Source organism: Lontra canadensis, unplaced genomic scaffold (assembly GCF_010015895.1).
Source record: "Lontra canadensis isolate GAN:19392208 unplaced genomic scaffold, GSC_riverotter_1.0 scaffold65, whole genome shotgun sequence".
Lineage (NCBI taxonomy): Eukaryota > Metazoa > Chordata > Mammalia > Carnivora > Mustelidae > Lontra > Lontra canadensis.
Window position 1 is genome coordinate 11,776,859 of NW_022631059.1, and position 20,748 is coordinate 11,797,606.

The following is a 20,748-nucleotide window of genomic DNA, read 5'->3' on the forward strand; positions in this document are numbered from 1 at the left end:
TTATTTTCGTTAAGTATTGAGGCCAAATTTTACTACCAATTGAGAATTACAAGCTTATAGCTGCCACAAGAACAAATGTACCCAAAACTACAGGTTGAGATATATATACATATATATACATATATAAATTATTATATTAAAGACAGCTTTCCTTTTAAAACTTTATTGATTTACCACCTGATTAAAGCATGGGATTTTAACAGTATTATACATAATATTTTTACATAGAAAACTTTACATAGCATTTCATATTATATAATTCGGCTTATTCTTTCAAAAATGTATACATCCATTGGGCAAGGAATGCTTTTCATTAAATTACCAATATTAAATGCACTTAATCATCGTGTATAGATTAAACAAAAGTAGCTATTAACTAACTTTTAGGCATTTTAAGGAGGTAAAACATACATTTTGCACATAAAGAAATATTTGATGCAAATATGAAGATAAAATTTTTAAAAAATTAGAACACTGAGAAAAACTACACCTTTGATGAATGTCTTTTTTTTTTTTGAGAGCAAGGATTTCCAGATAGACTCATTCTTTTAAATATTCAGCTTTGGTTTCTTTGTTTCTCCAACTGCAAAGCTGCTGATAGCAAAACTCCAGGATTTCACATGAGTTCAAGCTACGTCTACTTTAACACAAATGTTAAAACAGAACTCAGAGAATGCAGTAGTAAGGATCTAGCTTCTGTCTCAACCCATATCCATTTGCATCATAACAACAAACATCTGAATGGGACAGTCTACTTGCCTCCGTTAGCAGGTTCCTTCAGTAACTATAAAGACTATGAAATGGAGAGCCTTAATCGCAAAAGAACAACAAAAAGGTCTAGGGTTTTTTTGTGGGTTTTTTTTTGTTGTTTTTTTTTTTTTTCCATTTTGTACAAAAGTCACCTGTCAGAGGAAAATGGTTTGTTTCCAGATATTATGATACAATTTCCATAATGTAGTTCTTTGGTTGTACGTGAGGAGTAACAGGAAAAAGGTGTATTTGTCTCTAAAGATGCATATTGGCAATCACATTTCCCATCCACGTTTGTTGTTAAGATGCCAGAGCTGGTGATTTCCCGAAAAGACAGCGCAGAAAAACAAAATTGCTCAAAGTAGCAGTGTTGTAACAAAAACTTCTCTAGAGACCCAGCACATATAATCAACACTTAAAGCATCCTGACAAAGAAATAAGGCCTTGGAAATGCTCTATCTTCTCTAACTTTGCTAGTGAATGGTGTCCTGGCCCGGGGCTGCCGTCACACACACTCTCCTCACTAGTGTTTCAGTGGCACAAGCCACATTTACCATGAGATAGAACAGATTTCTTCACAAAGTAGAATTTAGGCTGAATGGCTTATTAGTAGAGGTAAGGAATTCCTCTGTACTTCATGGGCCACTGGCAAGAAAAATTACCCCCAAATGGTTTGACATCCCGGTTTTTAAAAGGTTCCATGCTGGTATGATTCAAATGCCTCATTCAGAAAATCCAATGTATTAAAAGACAGAGTTAAAAAAAAAAAATTCAAAGCTGAATGTTTGGGCATGGAACAAAATGAGCTCACACACTTCCCGCTCTGCAAGAGGTGGCAAGAATGAAAGAGAAGGCAGGAAGACTCCGGCAGCGGGGTCACCGTTGAAGACAACGGCACATGAGAACCTCAGAAGGAAAGCAAAAGTCTCCAGGTGGGGACACAGTGGCACGTTCCTGTGCATGCCATCAGGACAGATGTGGATGGAGAGCACGGATGTATAGAGGCTGTGACCGACCACAGTACCAGGGAAGGAGTCTTGGCTGCAGCATAAGGACGTAACGCACTCCAGGACAAGGTAAGTCAAAGGTGCTGACGTTTTCCATTCACAGTAAAATTCTCCCACGGTCCTTTCCTCCCAAATTATACAGCTCCTCTTCTCTAATGTATGTAACATAAAAACCTAAACCTGCTCTTTTTTTTCTTTGGTAGAGAAATTAAAACACTTTGGGGGGGCGGGGAAGAGTACTGCCGGCCCAAACCAAACATTCCTCAAGGCTGTAAAACAAACAAATTTAAGAACTCAGTTTCTTAGGAAACAAAAGCACCAGAAATCCTTCTCTATGAAGAAAAAAATAATCCGATTTTAGATAGGTTCCCAACTTGCTAACTTCTAAGGCACCAGAGTTGACATCAATACAACCCAGTTTCCAGGACTGAAGGGCACAGGCGGAGTCTGGGTGTGTTATGACTCTGTAACACTGCTTCCACGGGGAGCGCGGCTCTGGGGAGCCCTGGGTGAGGGGGCGGGGTCAAGTGCATGCGCTCTTCCTCAACGACCCAGAGTAAATCCACCTTCCGACCAGACCAGACCGCCTGCAGGCGTCAGGCCCCCATTTGCCACAATCTTTTACAGAAGCTGCTGCATCAGGATTCAGTCCTAACTCCAGTTAAGACTACTGCACCTTTGTTAACACAATAAGGGCCCCCAGAAGCCAACCCTTCCAAAGAATGCAGTTCCGAGGCTCGAATTCTGGCACCTGGGCACAGGCCATCTCCCGCCACGGTCACGGTTCAGCTGAGCTGGCCCCACCACAGCACAGGCTGACTCGGGGTCAAGGACTCATGACACGTGGCTGGGGAGTTTCGCAGGTGGCCCTTCTCCCACACAGCCGCCATCCCTCTCTGAACACCCCTGAATGGGGACTGTGCAAAAGCAGGGACACTGAACTCACTATTCTGAGGTAAAAATAAAAGGTTTACTCAAATATAAATTAACTGTTAAATTACTTCATTTTTGTTACCACTTCATATATTAGATCAGAGGGTGTGAGATGGACAATCTATTTTGGAAATTTTCATACCCATCCACAAATACTTACTTCCAAGGAAGGCTAATCGTCTTCATTACATTTTTTACTTTTTCCTATAGACTTTTTCTCCCCAGGTTACAAAAACAGGGAGGGCCAGGAGGCACTACCTTTTTAAATCTTTTAACCTTGCAAGCTCTTAATTCTAACTTAATTACTAAACTCTGCTTTCAGTGAAATCTTCAATAATAGCTTTTCATAAAGTACTTTAAAAATCACTCAGACGTTAACAAAACAAAAACAACCCTTCTCCCCCACTTTCTCCAAACTAATCTAACTACAGCTGACTCACAACTGACAAAAACATTCAAAATTCTCCAACACACTCAAACGACGACAAAAAATCCAGCATATTTTAGGTGGCGTTTAGCCGTTACAAGAAATTTTATTAACATACTCTCTAATAATCATGAACCTCTACAGCTATGTTCAGTATTTTCAAGGAGAGCAACCTCCTCCGACAGAACACGTACAGCCGATCACGGGACTCTGCTAGGAAATGGTGCGTGTGCGGCGACAGGCTTGACAGTCTAGCCAGGAAGATGGAATGACGGAGATGAAACGGACTCCCCACCTACTGTGGTAACTGGGTATGCAACACTTTAATGGAACAGCACGTCTCAGCCAGGGACTGATGGGACCCGCGTTGAGGCCAACTTCCTCCAGGCCATTCTGAGCTCCCAGATGCCGACTCCGTTTCTACGATCTGCCCCTCCACGGGCTGTGCCGGGCAGAGGTGGCATGAGCGATCTGCAGAGCTGCAGCAGTGGCCTGCAGCGACCGGGGCTACCACACTGGGGACAGTGTCCCTGGTACCTGGGATGGCTCTTCCGGAATCCATATCTTATAGACAACACCTATCCGCAGGAAGAACTTGCGCAGAACTGCTCGGAGCTCAGGAATCAGGTCAAACTGCATAATTTCACACAAGTAGGGGTAGTACATAGAAGCGTGTGCTTTAAACTTGAAGTGGGAGAGAAGGAGAAGGATCAAATTAGACAAGGAGCTCCTTTTTCAGGCACTAGTTTCTCAAAAGTATTCATCTCGCCCTGGAACCTCCTGCAATATTGATGTTTTATTCTTGCTACTTAAAAAGTTGGTGGGAAAAATCTGCAAGTTAGAATGTCTTTTAGTTATGTCTAACTCCAAACACAAATTCTTTGGGGACAGCTTTGCTACCAAAGTCAACGTTCGGTTCAGCAGAGCAGATCCCCCCTTCTGGACCACGGCTTTGCCATCTGGACCCTCTCTTCCAACACAGCCACAGTCAAAATCCCTGCGATTCAACTGCTGTGTGCATGGTTTCAACATCAGCCTTTCTCCACTGGGGATCTGTGAGAGAGAGAGCCCCAGCGTGATACGGCACTCTTTGTAATGAACGAACTTTCCTCTGACGAATCTAGAATGGTGCTAGTTATGGAAGTAAGGAAATCATTACTTTAAATTCTGAGTAAAAAGGAACCCAAACCTAGGTCCTAGTGGGGACATTAGAGTTTCCTGGTGTTTACCTTTTCATCGTTTATTTTGAGGGTTTTTGTGAGAAGTAACAAGAGAAGACTTGTCCAGGCCTCCCGATGGCTCTCGGAATTCACGGTGATGAAGTAGGCAAGGGCCTCACTGCACACGCTGGAGAACAAGAGAGGGGGAGACACGTCAACCACACTGACAGCTCACATTCTACTGGAGGGGAGAACTTTTTTTTAAAAATATTATTTATTTATTTATTTGACAGAGATCACAAGTAGGCAGAGAGGCAGGCAGAGAGAGGGGGAAGCAGGCTCCCCGCCGAGCAGAGAGCCCGATGTGGGGCTCGATCCCAGGACCCTGGGATCATGACCCGAGCCGAAGGCAGAGGCTTTAACCCACTGCGCCACCCAGGTGCCCCTGGAGGGGAGAACTCTGTTCTTGCAACAAGTAAGTAAGTAAATAAGTACTGGGCACCTGCTCTGGCCATGCCACCCAGAGCAAATCACTAAGCCTCAGTTTCCTCTGCTGTAAAACAGGGAGAGATGACTATACCAAACTCAGGGGGTTGCTGTGTAGTTGGAATGAAGCCTGCCTGTTGATGTCTGCTGGGCCCAGGACCTGCTCACAGCTTAGGGCCCAATCAGCGTTTGCACACAATGAGCACAGAGCCAATCATCCACAGTTGACCACACACTGCCTTTCTCAATCTCCTCCTGTCACATACAGTTGCTGCTACTTTTTCTTTTAAAGTAATCACCACCACCAATGTGGGGCTGAAACTCACCACCCTGAGATCGAAAGTTGCAACCTCCACCAACAAAGCCACACTGGTGCCCCTCTAAGACATTTTCTTTTCTTTCTTTTTTTAAAGATTTTATTTATTTACTTGACAGAGACACAGTGAGAGAGGGAACACAAGCCGGGGGAGGGGGAGAGGAAGAAGCAGACTCCTCACTGAACAGTGAGCCCGATGCAGGGCTCGATCCCAGGACCCTGGGATCACAACCTGAGCTGAAGGCAGAAGCTTAACCGACTGAGCCACCCAGGTGCCCTCTAAGACATTTTTTTTTTTTTTTAAGATTTTATTTATTTATTTGACAGACAGAGATCACAAGTAGGCAGAGAGGCAGGCAGAGAGAGGGAGGAAGCAGGCTCCCCGCTGAGCAGAGAGCCCGATGCGGGGCTTGATCCCAGCACCCCGGGATCATGACCTGAGCTGAAGGCAGAGGCATTAACCCACTGAGCCACCCAGGCGCCCCCCTCTAAGACATTTTAAATAGATTCCATAACAGTGGGATTACTGCGTCAAAGAGAGAGACTGAACATTTTAAGGCTCCTGATTTTAATGCCACCTGCTTTCTGGAAAAATTCCCTCCCTGGACATTCCCACTAGCATTAGGAGCCAGGAGAGTGTATGTCTTATCACATGGCTGTCAGCACTGCATGTTAATGGTTTTAAATCTTACAAGAGTGTAAAGGGCTTAAACATAGCATCTGGCTCATAGGAAGCTGGGTGGCGAAGATCTACTTTTCTGTCTGGGGCTCTCTCCATGCCACCCCACTGTCTCCTCATCGCTGCATTTCTGCGTAATCCAAGTCAGGACAGCCTGATAATCCACGGGATTCCAATACATTTCTCTTGGGAAGAAGGGAGGGTAGGAGACTAGAGCCGACATTGCCCTAAAGGGACTTCACTCCAGGCCTGCTGATTTTTTTTTTTTTTTAAAGATTTTATTTATTTGAGAGTGAGAGAGTGACCATGAGTGGGGCAGTGGGGGAGCAGAAAAGCTGGGCTGCACAGAGGGAGAGGGGGAAGCAGACTCCCTGCTGAGTGGGGATCCGGATGCGGGGCTGGATCCCAGGACTCTGAGATCACGACCTGAGCCGAAGGCAGACGCTTAACCAACTGAGCCGCCCAGGTGCTCGCTGATTCTGAGCTCTAAGCATTTCTTACTGTCTGTTTCTGAGCCTTAAGAAACTTACGAAAGAAATGAGGTCCCGCCCTATTCAGGGCATTAAGAAAAGTGAAACACAAGTGCCAGCAAATCGAAGGAAGAATCAAAAAGGAAAGTAGATTGTGAGGGGGCTACCACATAGGTATTTTTCTCTTATTCTTTTCAATTCAGAGTATCCTTGTGATGCATTTTGAGTCTTATGGATAAGACATTTAATCAGAAAACAGTCTTCTTACGTTAAAAGTCGCTGCTGTATTTCCTCCCAGGAATCCCTGCGGTTCTCATCAACATACATCCGAAACAGGATCCTCAGACAACAGGCCAGGCTACTGGTTTCTTGCTTTAGAAGATTAGGTTTAGATTTGCCCTTAAAACCTAGAGATTAGACAGTTATGTAAACAGTGTACACTTCTAGGATAATGCTGAGAAATCATGCATTACCTAGTTACTTTAGGGAACACCGAAAGAAATATTCCACATTCTTCTTTTTCAACTGAAGTGTGACATATAACGTTACTCTTAATCACATCTCCTTAAACAAAGCAGTACGAATCAGCCACAGAGATGTGTGAACCAATATCACAAGCAAAGCCTTATCGCAGGCAAAGGCATAAATCATCTAGACATGTTAAAGCCATAAAGAAAAATGACATTATAAAATTGTGGATTAAAATAGGCATTTGGGAAGAAAATCAGTGGTCATCCAGTAATGGTAACAAAAGTTATAGAAAGTATCACTTTTGTGTAAAGTTTTACAACATGAGACTCCCACTGTCACCTTACATATATTGCTTACCTCCAGGGTTTATGTATGTATTTTTGGAGGTGGCCAAGAGAGAGAACCCCCTAAAAGCCTCAGCAAATGTAGGACTACTCTCCGTTTCTCCAAGACGACCAGAGTTTTTAATATCACATTTAACTACAGAATTTTATTTTATTACTTTTAAAAGATTTTTATTTATTTATTTATTTATTAGAGAGAGAGAGAGAGCAAGAGAGAGAGAGAACACAGTCGCGGAGGAGGAGCAGGCTCCCCGCCAAGCAGGAGCCCGACGCGGGGCTCAATCCCAGGACCCTAGGATCATGACCTGAGCCGAAGGCAGATGCTAACCAACTGAGCCACCCAGGCGCCCCGGATACATAATTTTAACCTAATGTAAAAAGTCTTGGTTTGCTAGATCCATTTAGTCTCTATCTATCAATTCATTTTTCCAGCAAATACTTCCTGAAAATCTCCCATGTGCCAGGCGGTAGTATTCCTGTCCTGGGATGGAAAGTATCCAGCATGTCCTCCTTTTCCCCTCAAGCATGAAATATCTGGCAAGTTATTCCAGCTAAGTGTACAGTATCAGAGGAGTTTCCCAAAGGTTTTAATAACCAGTGCACCCACCTCTCCTAGCTGCTGTGTGGCCTTACCTGCTCTCCACAGGACAGTGCGTTGCTCATAATTGGAGTTGAAGGCCTTTGAGAATGAGTGGGACTCCTGCAGGCAGTCCAGCAGCTTGAAGAGGTGCTGGGAAGACATGCACTTGTACATGCCCTGATCCTCTGTTTCTATGTGGATCTCTGCATCCAGTGTGTCTTGCTAGAATGGGAGGGCAGGAGAGCTAAGTGAGGACGGGCTGGCTCTGGACATCGAGGCAGCCCTCACTCGCCGGAAGTCGTCCTCTGTCTGAGAATCACACACCTCATTCCTCACCACCCTGAACATTTCTCTGTTAGGTCCTGCTCACCGGCCGGGGGAAGAACTACGCCCAGCTCCTGCCTGACGTCAGGCTCTGCGGGCCCAAGTTTGTGTTCTGTCAGTACTGCCTTTGCTGCGTGAACGTGAGTATGTGCTTCTCCAGCTATTTCACCACAGACTGCACTGTCCTCTCTTTTACATTTTAGAATGAAATCAGAAAACGAGAAAGTCAAACTGTATTGTATGTGCTAGAAGGTGTGAGTCTCACAACACACTATGAAAGACGGAAACGGCTAGGCAAAGCCTGAGTGGGATCTTCAGCTTTACCAGATGATTAATGAACGTAGCAAGCTCGAAAACTGTGTTTTTCAAATGTGAAGGGGAAAAAATATAAAAATAGGCATAAAATGCTAGAAATTTTTATTGAATATGTCACCTAAAATGGGAGACATACTTAGGGATTTTATATTTGTTGAGCCTTTTAGGGATGGATCTATCCTTCTTATAAGCCACAGATTACAAAAAAAGTAGAGTTTGTAGTATTCCCCAAATTGATCTATAAATCCAGTGCAATTCTTATTAAAATCCCACATTGCTACTTTGCAGAAATTGACAAGCTGGGTCCTAAAATTCATATGGAAACACATGTGACACAGAATAGTCAAAACGATGTTGATAAAAGAAGCACAAAGTTAAAAGACTCAAACTTCCAATTCAAGACACTGTGGTACTGGCATAAAGATGGGCATATAGGTCAGTGGAACAGAACTGAAAGCCCAGAGATAAATCCTTATATTTAGGGTCAAGTGATTTCCCACCTGGGTACCAGAACAATTCACTGGGGAAAAACAGTCTTTACGATAAACAGTGCTGGGACAACTTGATAGCCATAGGCAAAAGAATAAAGGTCAATGATCTGAGCAAAACAAACATAAACTAAAAAATGGATCAAAGACCAACATGTAAAAGCTACAATTATAAAACTCTTCAAAGAAAACATAGGATTAATCCTTGTTACCCTGAATTAGGCCATGCTTGCTTAGATAGAACACTAAGATTACAAGGATTCAAGAAAAAACGGAAACTCAGACTTCATTAAATTAAAAATTTTTGTGCTTCACAGGCCACCATCAAGTAACTGGAAAGATAATGCACAGATTCAATGTTAGTAAGTTAAAATATCCAATTTAGAAATGAGCAAAAGATTTGAACTGACATCTCTCCAAAGATACACAAATGGCCAGTAAACACAGAAGATACTCAGTGTCACTAGTCACTAGGGAAATGGAAACCAACACCACAGTGAGATACCACTTCCCACCCACAGAGATGACTGTGAGAATTAAAAAAAAAACAAAAACAAAAACAAAAACCACCAAAAAAAAAAAAAAAAAAAAAACCACCATTGATGAGGATGTGGAGAACCTAGAGCCTTTATCCATTGCAGCTGGGAAGGTAAAACAGGATAGCTGTTCTAGAAGACAGTCTGGCAATTCCTCGAAAAGACAGGCACAGAGTTAACGTATGACCCAGCAATTCTACTCTTAGGTACATGCTCAAGAGAATTTTTTTTTTTTAAAGATTTTATTTATTGGGGCGCCTGGGTGGCTCAGTGGGTTAAAGCCTCTGCCTTCAGCTCAGGTCATGATCCCAGCGTCTTGGGATCGAGCCCCGCATCCGGCTCTCTGCTCAGCAGGGAGCCTGCTTCCTCCCCCACCTGTCTCTGCCTGCCTCTCTGCCTACCTGTGATCTCTATCTGATAAATAAATAAAATCTTAAAAAAAAAAAAAAGATTTTATTTATTTATTTGCCAGAGAGAGAGATCACAAGTAGGCAGAGAGGCAGGCAGGGTGGGGAGAGCAGGCTCCCTCCTGAGCAGAGAGCCCAATGTGGGGCTCCATCCCAGGACCCTAGGATCATGACCCAAGCCGAAGGCAGAGGCCTAACCCACTGAGCCACCCAGGCGCCCCCATGCTCAAGAGAATTAAAAACATGTCCACATAAAAACTTGTATACAAACGTTCACAGCAGTGTTATTCATCATAGCTGGACATGGGAACATCCGTCTGTCAACGATGACTGCATGAACAAAATGTGGTACCATACAATGGAATATTATTTTATATATGAACACACAGACACACTTATGGAGTAACATGGATGTTAACATGCTACAGGTCCAGACTGCGACATGGATGAACTTGGAAAACATTACGCTAAGTGAAAGAAGCCCGACACAAAAGCTCGCATTTGACATGATTCCAGTAATAGAACATATATCCAGATTAGGCAAATCCATAGAGACAGAAAGGAAATTAGTGGTTCTCAAGGACTGGGCTGAGGAGGGAAGGGACAGTGACTGCTTATGGTTAGGGCATTCCCTTCAGCAGTGATAAAAATATTCTGGAATTAAACAGGGGTGATGTTTGCACAACTCTAAATATACCAAAACTCTGAACATTCATTCACAGATCTGCTAGCCCCTGGAGCACTGACCTCCACAACCTATGGTGTAATGTTCCTGTCCAACTACCCAATCCTCTGTCTCCGAGGATAACATATTATATAAAAGGCTGTACATACACAACAAAAAAGTAAACTTTAAATGAAAACTGGTATCTTTATCCATACATTTTTCTCTCTCATTTATGGTTAAACTGTATGCCAGTTATGAGGAAGAGTCCCCCTGATGAATAACACTCTTTTTTCAAAGCACCAAGGTGGGGAGGATGGCATGTGACTAGGGGATGCTAGTGAACTGACTTTCTGGGAAATTTAAAGAAAAAAAAAAAGCTCTGATTTTTAGTGTTTGCTGACTGCCATGGTATAAATATTCCCATCGCAACCAATTTCTCAAGCCACCAACAGGGCATGACTGAAGGCAGGACTGGGGAGAGGCGAGCATGATGGGCTCCTGTGAGCCACAACAAGCTGGCCCCAGCACACCGCCGCACCTGAGCAACCTCCCCACACACGAGGACGTCCCGCTCAAAGCTGGTCTTCTTACCTGGGCAGCAACCATGTGCTCTGCATCTTCCTTCTTGCTTGTTGCAGGGTAGAACACAATGTTATCGATGGTCTGTATCAATTCCAGCTGGACCACACACTTGATGAGGAGGCTGGCAAACAGTTTCTGATCTATATTAGATGATAAAGATTAACCCTAATAATGATTCAGCCAGTGTTGGATAAGTATTCCCCGATGTGTCAGGCAGGCATGGCTCTTGAGGCTGTGGCAGAACAGTGGAGAAGCCAGACAAAACCCCAGCGCAGAGAGACAATAAACAGGATCTTTAAGTCTAAGGTACAGTAAGTCAAATGACGACGACAAAGGTAAGAATGGGGAGGAGGGAGAGGTGGTATCGGGGTGGGGTTGCGAGTTTAGACGAGCTGGTCAGGAAAGGGCTCCCTGCCAATGAGATGCCTGAGCAAAGACCTGAGGGGAGGTGTCAGCTACACAGGGACCCCATCTTCCAACCAGCTGCTCTGCCACCTGCCTCCTACAGACAGCTCCGGACAGTGCCCTAAGCACCCCAGGCCCCAGGTTCCTGCAGCGGCCGGACTCTCCAAAGTGGCTGCCAGTCAGTCTGAGGGGCAGGGGCGGGGCTCTTTTCTGCTCTTAGTTCCCTATGGCTTTCTGTCTGCTCTGGAGGTGGTATCCTCTTTCTGTATCTGCTTCGGTTTCCCTCAAGAGTCCCCCTTTACCTCTTCTAGTGCTTGGCCATCTTTGACTAGCTAATAATTCTTTAGGTAGTATCTTCTCTGTTCAAATTATTGGTGTGGTTTCTGTCTACTGACTAGACGCTGGCTAATATTTCCTCCCTCCATCTTTGTCTTCCCACTCCCTGGGCTCAGGGGCGGCCCATGTCAGGCACTTCACTGGTGTTGATTGGATATAATAAAAGTAGAGATTCCTTACTCAACTTATTGTTATAGAATCAGAATGTTGAAAATATTAAAGCGTTCAGTGATGGCAAATGAGGATGAGATGAGGTCATCTCATCTCTTAAACTGTGTGTGTTTATTTATACTAATTCTCCAGCAGAATCCGTTTTAATTAAAGAAGAACATGGTGGAGTTGCAGCACATGTACATTTAATTTATGCCAATTCAGTGACGTCACCTTGGACCAAAAATGAAAAGGAAACAAACAGTCCAAGTGGTGTGAGACTGTGCCTGCCGCCCCACTCACTGTACTGACACCCACACGGCGGGCTCGGTTGGGAGAAAGTAAGCATGTTCCCAGGAGAAAGGGCAGGGCTCTCAAGTCCCAGCTTCCCCTCAGAGTACAGACCTCTTGCTGCACCAAGAGTGGCTCTACTTCAAGAGCTGTATGCGTGCACCGCCCCCCACACCCACACACAAGCCAAGCCTTTCTCTGGAGCTGCTGAGGCAGAAGACTTGCTCCCTGGCCCCCGCGGCAGATACTGAGGAACAGTGTGCGAGTGTCCGACATGCTGTCTTTTTAATGGATTCCAAGGTTGGTTATGTTGCTTGGGGACCACGCTCGGCTGTGTCTAATACACTGCTTCAGAAGTTAACAGCGGCATCAACACCGATGGCCTGGCACGAGGAGAAGAGGGTGGGACTGCTCTGAAGAAAAGCAACAGGGCCACAGCTAGAAAAAGACCAGACCACGAAACCAGGAGTGTTCCAGTTTCTCAGTCAGCTAGAAGTGTGTCTGAGTCTCAACCCTACTCCACAGGGGCAAGTCGTGTTATCTATCTCAGTCCCAGATCACACAAACGTAAACAACAGCACCTCCTCAAAGGGCTTGAGGGACGATTACACGAGGTCACACACATGAAACACACAGTGCAGTGCCTGCCTCACAGCAACTGTTAAATGCATTTTTTTAAAAACAACAGTAAACACAGTAAACAGTAAAACATAACCACAGTAAAACACAACCTCTTTGCCACAAGAGGCAAACTGATAAAAGTAATCTGAAACTCATGTCCAGAAAAGGGATCTCTAACACATAAAAAGCTCCCCCAAACCAATAAAAAGATGAACAGCCAATACAAAATGAGGACCAGTTTGAACAGATGACGCAAAAACAGAGATGTTCTTAAACACATGAAAAACTGCTCAGTTTCCCTTAAAATTAGAAAACCACAAATTAAAATTACTCTGAAGATAGGAAACATCACCTACGTGTTCCTGAGGCTCATGTAAAAGGTACAACCTTAATGGGCAAGAATCTGTAATATGTGTCAAAATGACAAGTGCACCTCACCTAACAGTCCTACTGCTAGGAATTTATTATACAGACACACATATTAGGTGATTCAGGGTAGTACTGTTTGTAACAGAAAAGATGGGGAATAATATAAACGTCCGTTAGTAGGAACCCAATTAAGCACATAATAATCTATACCCTGGGATGACATACAATAAATGGTATAAAAGAATGTGAAAGCTTTTTAGGTAATGATTTTGAATGGTCTCAAAAATACACTAAATGAAAAAACAATAACACACAGTACTCTGTAATTTGTATAAAAAGGACAGGAGGCTTTGTGTGTGTGTGTGTGTGTGTGTGTGTGTGTGTGTGTGTACATATGCATGTGTTTATGGCTATGCTATTTCTTGCATATGGATACAATTAGAAATGCACATAAGAAACTGGTGACACTGGCTGGCAGGGACTGGCAGACTAAGGCATGGGGTGGAAGAAAGGCTTATCATGTTCACCCTTTTGTACCTTCTGAATATTTGAATTATGTAAACATGGTATCTATTTAAAATAAATAGATGAAAACAACTAGAAAATGTGGCCTTACTTGCATAAGGTCTACCTTTCCAGCTGTCATCGGTCGGGTTAGAGAGTTGGCTCTGGCCTCTCTCAGAGGCGTTCTTATCTATGCTGCTTAGAGACTGGCGGTCCAGATCCATATCCTGAAAGTTAACCCGAAGAGAAATACAATGTTCACTTTCTTTATCCACCATTCAGTATCTGGGTAGAGATGTGCCTGTTTTGACACTGTTGGCCCAACTTGAATTTAGGTGTCTGGCTTAGCTTGAAGTAAAATTATACTGCCTGCTTAACTAGGCTGCAGAGGACAGATTACGGATGTAATGTATTTTCTCCCTCCCATTAAAATTTCACATTTTCTTATTCCTACTTTGAAGGTGTTTCTCTATATATCAATGATTTAACAATGAGTGTGATATGGGGCACGTGGGTGGCTCAGTCAGTTAAGCATCCAACTTTTTTTTAAAGATTTTATTTATTTATTTGACAGAGAGGGAGTGGGTATAAGCAGGGGTAGCAGGAGAGGGAGAAGCAGCTCTTCACTGAGCAGGGAGTCTGATGCGGGGCTCAACCCCAGGACCCTGGGATCATGACCTGAGCCGAAGGCAGACACCTAACTGACTGAGCCACTCAGATGCCCCCAAAGCATCAGACTCTTGATCTCAGCTCAGGTCTTGATCTCAGGGTTGTAAGTTCAAACCCTGAGTTGGGCTTCATGCTTGGTGTGGAGACTACTTGAAAAACAAACAAAAAAATGAGTGTGGCAAATTTATGAGGACAAGCTCAAAAACAAACTAGTAATAGCTAGCTTTTTAAAACATTGACAGATGACAGTTAACAAAAGATGTTTAAATAAGGTGCTTCATTTTTTAAGTTGCTATATCCCAGATGCCTTTTTTTTTTTTTAAAGTAGGTTCCACACAAAGTGGGGCTCTAACTCACAAACCTGAGCTTAAGAATTACATGCTCCCCTGACTGAGTCAGGCAGGTGTCCCCCAAATGCCTTTTAAAATCTGACGGCCAGGGGCACCTGGGTGGCTCAGTCGGTTGAGTGGCTGCCTTTGGCTCAGGTCAAGATTCCAGGGTCCTGGGATCGAGCCCCGTGTCGGGCTCCCTACTCAGTGGAGAGCCTGTTTCTCCTTCTCCCTCTGCCTGCTGCTCTGCCTCCTTGTGCTCTCTATCTCTCTGTCAAATCAATCAATCAATCAATCTTGGGGAAAAGAAAAATCTGATGGCCTTACAGTTATCTGGAAATAGAAGTTAATAATACAAAGCCCCTGTACACCAAGGTATTTATTTACTTTTTTTAAAAGATTTTATTTATTTGACAGAGAGAGATCACAAGTAGACAGAGAGGGAGGCAGAGAGAGAGAGAGGGAAGCAGGCTCCCTGCTGAGCAGGGAGCCCGATGTGGGGCTCGATCCCAGGACCCTGAGATCATGACCTAAGCCGAAGGCAGAGGCTTTAACCCACTGAGCCACCCAGGCGCCCCACACCAAGGTATTTAAAAGTGAGACTTGAATCAGAACTTCTCTATGTGGCCTCACACAGAAAATAAGAACCACTATCTCACAGGTGTGGAGAAAAGCATTCTTTATTTAAGATAATAAATAAGGATAATTATATCAAGGCATTATTTCTATCAGCAAAACACCGGGACTGAGAGTTCAACAAGGGAGAATTTGTTAAATAGATTACAATAACGTACAGCCACTGAAAAATATGCTCTCAAAGAATATTTAAGAATATGGAAAGGGCGCCTGGGTAGCTCAGTGGGTTAAGCCTCTGCCTTCGGCTCAAGTCATGATCTCAGGATCCTGGAGTTGAGCCCCGCATTGGGCTCTCTGCTTGGCAGGGAGCCTGCTTGCCCCACTCTCTCTCTGCCTGCCTCTCTGCCTACTTGTGATCTCTCGCTGTCAAATAAATCTAAAAAAAAAAAAAAAAGAAAAAAAAGAAAGAATCTGGAAAAATGCTCACATGCTGTTAGGTAAAATGTTATGTGCCGAGTATGCCCAAATTTCAAACATGCGTGGGTTAGATGACAGCCGTTACACAAAGAAAAAACTAGAAAGGTAAACTGGTTTTTATGGGGTGAGGTGACTTAATTTCTGTATTTTCTAGAACTGATGCTAATGAACACATATAGATGTCAAGCTTCACCCTTTTCTGTTTTTAAAGTCATCTCTACCCCCAACGTGGGGCTTAACTCACGACCCTGAGATTAAGAGCTGCAAGCTCCACCATCGAGCCAGCCAGGTACCCCTAGTTTTGTTTTTTTTTTTTAAGATTTTATTTATTTATTTGACAGACAGAGATCACAAGTAGGCAGAGAGACAGGCAGAGAGAGAGAGAGGAGGAAGCAGGCTCCCCACTGAGCAGAGAGCCTGATGTGGGGCTCGATCCCAGGACCCTGGGATCATGACCTAAGCCGAAGGCAGAGGCTTTAACCCACTGAGCCACCCAGGCGCCCCGTGCCCCTAGTTTTTAAATCTTATAATCTTTTTTACTCACTTCCCATCAGAAAAGCATAAACTCTTTGGATTGCTTCATTTTTTGCTCTAACAGGAGATCAGAGAAAAGACAACAACAAAGAACCCTACCAAATGTTTTTCTGACGAATCTTCCTCCATTCCTGCAGGTCTCCAGGTCAGCAAGCTGAAGGGAACGCAAGAGAAGGAAAATGATCCATGTGAAAGGCAACTTGGGAGTCTTAAGATGTCTGCTGGGCGCGGAAATCAACAGCGAGAGGCACATGCGTACTCACACGTGTGGGATGGTGGTTTTGAAGATATCCAGCATACAAATGCACGTCTCATCCCAGACGTCCGGGCTGAATTTCTCCCCATTGGATATGACTAAGTTTTCTAAGCAATTGGTACCTGACCGAGCCAACTGCTCATTATCTGCAAAATAAAGTGATATTCATCACCAAACTTCCACTGCGGTTTTCATTCCCACCAGGGCACTCATGCTTCATATCATGGGGTGGAGATGACATGACGCAGGGCGGGAAGGGGGTTTCTGCAGGCTCTTATTTAAGGAAGCAACGATCCCGACGGTATTACAACTTTTATTATTTAAGCAGGCTATAATGAGATAAAATTATTTATCACAGCTTTATTGCTAGGGATGGAAGAAGGTCAGTTTGTGACTTAATTAACTGGTTTCTTGTATGATGAATGGTAAAAGATGGAAATATTAGACCAGCGTTTCTCTAAATTTCGTCCCTCAAACACTGCCATACTGGTATTAACTGTTTTATCATTTATTTTAAAACTGAGTCACTTTTTGGAAAAACTTAACACACTGAAGCTTTGTCCTAAGCCAAAACTATCTATAGAATCCAGGTCAGATGGGCTAAGTGGGTATTTTTCCTAGTATGCACTCTCTCGGCACTTAAGTACTCAAATGGAAATGTCCGCTGATGAAGCTGTTGCTACCTGACCCCCATTGTACATTTTAAAAACATTACGGATGGGGCGCCTGGGTGGCTCAGTGGGTTAAGCCTCTGCCTTCGGCTCAGGTCATGATCCCAGGTTCCTGGGATCGAGCCCCACATCGGGCTCTCTGCTCGCCGGGGAGCCTGCTTCCCCCTTCCTCTCTCTGCCTGCCTCTCTGCCTACTTGTGATGTCTCTGTCGAATAAATAAATAAAATATTTAAAAAAAAATTTAAAAACATTACGGAAAATTTCAAATGTAGACAAAAGTAGAAAAAAAAAGTATAATATATAAAGGCAAATTTTCTAAGATATAATAATAATTACAACCTATCTTTAAGAAGTGCTTTATAAACTGGCTTGGGGAGATTGTTTTTATACTCCAATTATGTAAAAATACACATTTTCCCAAATTAAATTATATACTGTAATTCCTTGGCATTACCTTCTTGCTTTTACATATTGAAAAAATTCAACTCCCATTAAAAATTAAGGCAAGAAGAATGACAGCCAGAGACATAGCGAGTACCTTGTTTCACACACCACTGCAACTGTGCAAACACATCAGAAAGAAGTACTTCATTCAGAGCTTCGTAAAACTGGGTGAACACGTCACAGATGGCATAGAGGGCGTGATTGCAAGTTGTCGTCATCCACTCAGATTTCTGAAAAAACAAAAAGGTAATGTTGAGAGGCCACTCTCCTTGTGGGGAGATGGCACTCTCCTACATGATGGGCATAGCTGTTCTGGTGTGCAACCTGGCAGTGTCCGTCAACAGTCTTTACAACACTCACACCCACAGGTGTAGGAACAGGGCTGACAGGAACAGACTCTAAGGAAAGAATCAAAGATCTGGGACGCCTGGGTGGCTCAGTGGGTTAAGCCTCTGCCTTCAGCTCAGGTAGTGATCTCGGAGTCCTGGGATTGAGCCCCGCATTGGGCTCTCTGCTCAACAGGGAGCCTGTTTCCCCCCACCCCCACCGCCTGTCTCTATGCCTACTTGTGATCTCTCTCTGTCAAGTAAGTAAATAAAAATCTTAAAAAAAAAAAAAAGAATTGAAGATCTGAGTGTGAAGGTCTGTGAATAAAGATGTTTACACCACACTGACATTTCACGCTGAAAACACAGATACGAACCAATACCCAGCAAGACAGCAACTGAATGATTTGGAAAAAGTGAATATGAGATTATGCTAACTACAACTTTTTACACCAAAAATTTACCTCTGGTAATTTCATGGCACTATTTCAAGTATTTAATATAGAGAGAGATTCAGAAAATCATCGAATAGGGAGGGGTTGTTGGTACTGCTAAACAAGATTCCAAAAGTGGAAACCATAAGGGGAAAGACTGCTAGATTTGATTCTTTAAAAGCTAACATTTTCTAAAATGAGAAGAAAATGAGCATAACAAAGTGGGCAAAATCATCTGCAATTTATGTAAGGACATACTACTTTATGTATACACTGAAAGCTCTTAAAACAATAGGAAAAGAGGTGACTAACTCAAGAGATGGGCTAAGGATGTGAAACACCAATTCATAAAAGAAGAAATGTTAATTAGTAAAGTGAAAAAAAGTATGCAACCTCACTAGCCATTAAAAAACTCTGAGGCAGGGGCACCTGGTGGCTCAGTCAGTTGAATGTCTGACTTGTGGTTTCTCAGGATCATGAGATCGAGTCCCATGTTGGGCTCCACGCTGGGCATGGAGTCTGCTTAAGATTCTCCTCCTGGGACGCCTGGTGGCTTGGTCAGTCAAGTGTCCAGCTCTTGATTTTGGCTCAGGTTGTGGTGTCTGGGTGTCTGGCTCCCTGCTGAGCAGGTTAGTCTGTTTCTCTCTCTCTCTCCCCTCCTCCCCCTGCCACTTCCTCTGTTCATGCGTGGTCTCAAACAAATAAATCTTAAAAAAAAATTCTCTCTGCTCCTTCCCACTCCCTCATGCACGTGCACTCTCTCTAAAAAAGAAAAACAAAACAAAAAAACTGAGGCGCTTGGCTGGCTCAGATGGAAGAACGTGTAACTCTGTTTCCAGATCGTGAGTTTGAGCCCCATGTGAGGTGCAGAGAGATAGGGAGAGCCACGGTGGGCATGGAGAAACAGGGATGCTCACGCATCGCTCAAGAATAAAAGGCTGCAAATTTATTTGGAAGTAACTTACAAGTACGTATCAAAAGCCCCAGTAATGTGCAAGCTCCAAACCTGATACACCACTTGCCCCAAGTAAACGAAGAAAAAAACAAGGACAAAGGTAGCGGCTAAGAACATTCATTTCAGGGCTAAGAGAAACTGGAAATAACTTCTTATGGACCAGGGGATATGTGCAGCTAGAAATATTTTGCAGCTTTGAAAAAACATCATGGAAGACTCAGGATTGTAGAAAAGCACTCATGTCTTAAGTTGAAAAGGCAGTTTATGGTGTGTGCTGGCATTCCTTTTTTTTCCTTAAGATTTTTTTATTTTATTTTTTTTAAAAGATTTTATTTATTTATTTATTTGACAGGCAGAGATCACAAGTAGGCAGAGAGGCAGGCAGAGAGAGGGGGAAGCAGGGTCCCCGAGAGGCAGAGAGCCCAATGCAGGGCTCGATCTCAGGACCTAGGGATCATGACCTGTGCCAAAGGCAGAGACTTAACCAGCTGAGCCACTCAGGCGCCCTGGCGGTTTCCATTTTAAAATACACCCCAGAAGCTCGAAGTGTAAGACTTGCATGGGGATCATGATGCAACCCTGCAGCTGATGAAAGCAGAGAGTCCCCTCCCATTCCCACCCCCACCACCATGTCCAGGGCACCGCTTCAGTCATCACCTACCTCCGACTGCTGCTCAGGGAGTTTCATATTGTCAAAAATCCTGAACACGATTCTGAACAGGTCCTGCCACCAGTGCTTTTCAAAGGTGTGACCGTAGCTCTTCATGATCTCAAACATGACCGTGAGTCCTCTGGAGGAACAAAGTCAGGTGCAGAGAGGGAATGGGGGGAAGAGAGGAAAGAACAGCAGAGAAGAGAGGGCGAGAGCATGGGGTCAGGTGAGCAGGTGACTGAGGTTCATTCTGTGGCGGAAGGGGCACCATCCTGGGACATGGTTACCTTGTCCGAACATCTAGCTTGCATCTGTTAATGATGCAGGAGAGCTCAAACAGGATGGGGAACCAGCCTCGGACCCAGACCCTGTCGCCAGGAGCCACATTCATGTCATCGCTGGTGTATTCCTGTAGCACCTGCCGGGAGAGTCACCTCTCAGATGTAGTCTATGCAAGCAAAGGAAGAAACTAAAAGGGAACTACATGAAGATTAAGGCCTCACACATTTCCCCCTCTAACAACAACCGTTCAGCAAGGGCAGGATAGGAAATCCTCAGGAGGCAAACATAAGCCTCTCCCAAGTACATATGAGCAGTTATGCCTACGGACCTTCGTGGGTTTTGGAACAAGTTGAGTGGGCAGGTCACTGCTAAGTTAACTGAGGCACTAGAATATGAAGTCAGCTGCCCAAGGTCATGCAGCTAGGAGCTGGCAGTCTTTCCCAGTCTGGATGTGAAGCTCTACTCCCTGTCCTACCTCTGGGATTTTGAGCCCTTTGATCTGTAATCACTCTTGAAGCGAGGTA

The 20,748-nt window shown here is 44.0% G+C and overlaps 1 protein-coding gene across 1 annotated transcript in view; it reads right to left on the bottom strand.

The window, feature by feature from the left end:
* Positions 1-1,995: 1,995 nt before the first annotated feature.
* ARFGEF2 (ADP ribosylation factor guanine nucleotide exchange factor 2) overlaps positions 1,996-20,748 on the bottom strand; it is a 97,515-nt gene continuing 78,762 nt past the window's right edge. Inside the window, exons 29-39 of the mRNA XM_032879010.1 lie at positions 20,230-20,360; positions 19,952-20,081; positions 17,670-17,805; positions 16,467-16,605; positions 16,303-16,357; positions 13,731-13,845; positions 10,952-11,082; positions 7,677-7,845; positions 6,497-6,635; positions 4,347-4,464; positions 1,996-3,801 (exon numbers count right to left, since the gene is read on the bottom strand). Coding sequence (XP_032734901.1) covers positions 3,625-3,801; positions 4,347-4,464; positions 6,497-6,635; positions 7,677-7,845; positions 10,952-11,082; positions 13,731-13,845; positions 16,303-16,357; positions 16,467-16,605; positions 17,670-17,805; positions 19,952-20,081; positions 20,230-20,360 — 1,440 coding nt within the window. The 3' untranslated portion in view covers positions 1,996-3,624. The remainder of the gene's footprint in view (positions 3,802-4,346; positions 4,465-6,496; positions 6,636-7,676; positions 7,846-10,951; positions 11,083-13,730; positions 13,846-16,302; positions 16,358-16,466; positions 16,606-17,669; positions 17,806-19,951; positions 20,082-20,229; positions 20,361-20,748) is intronic.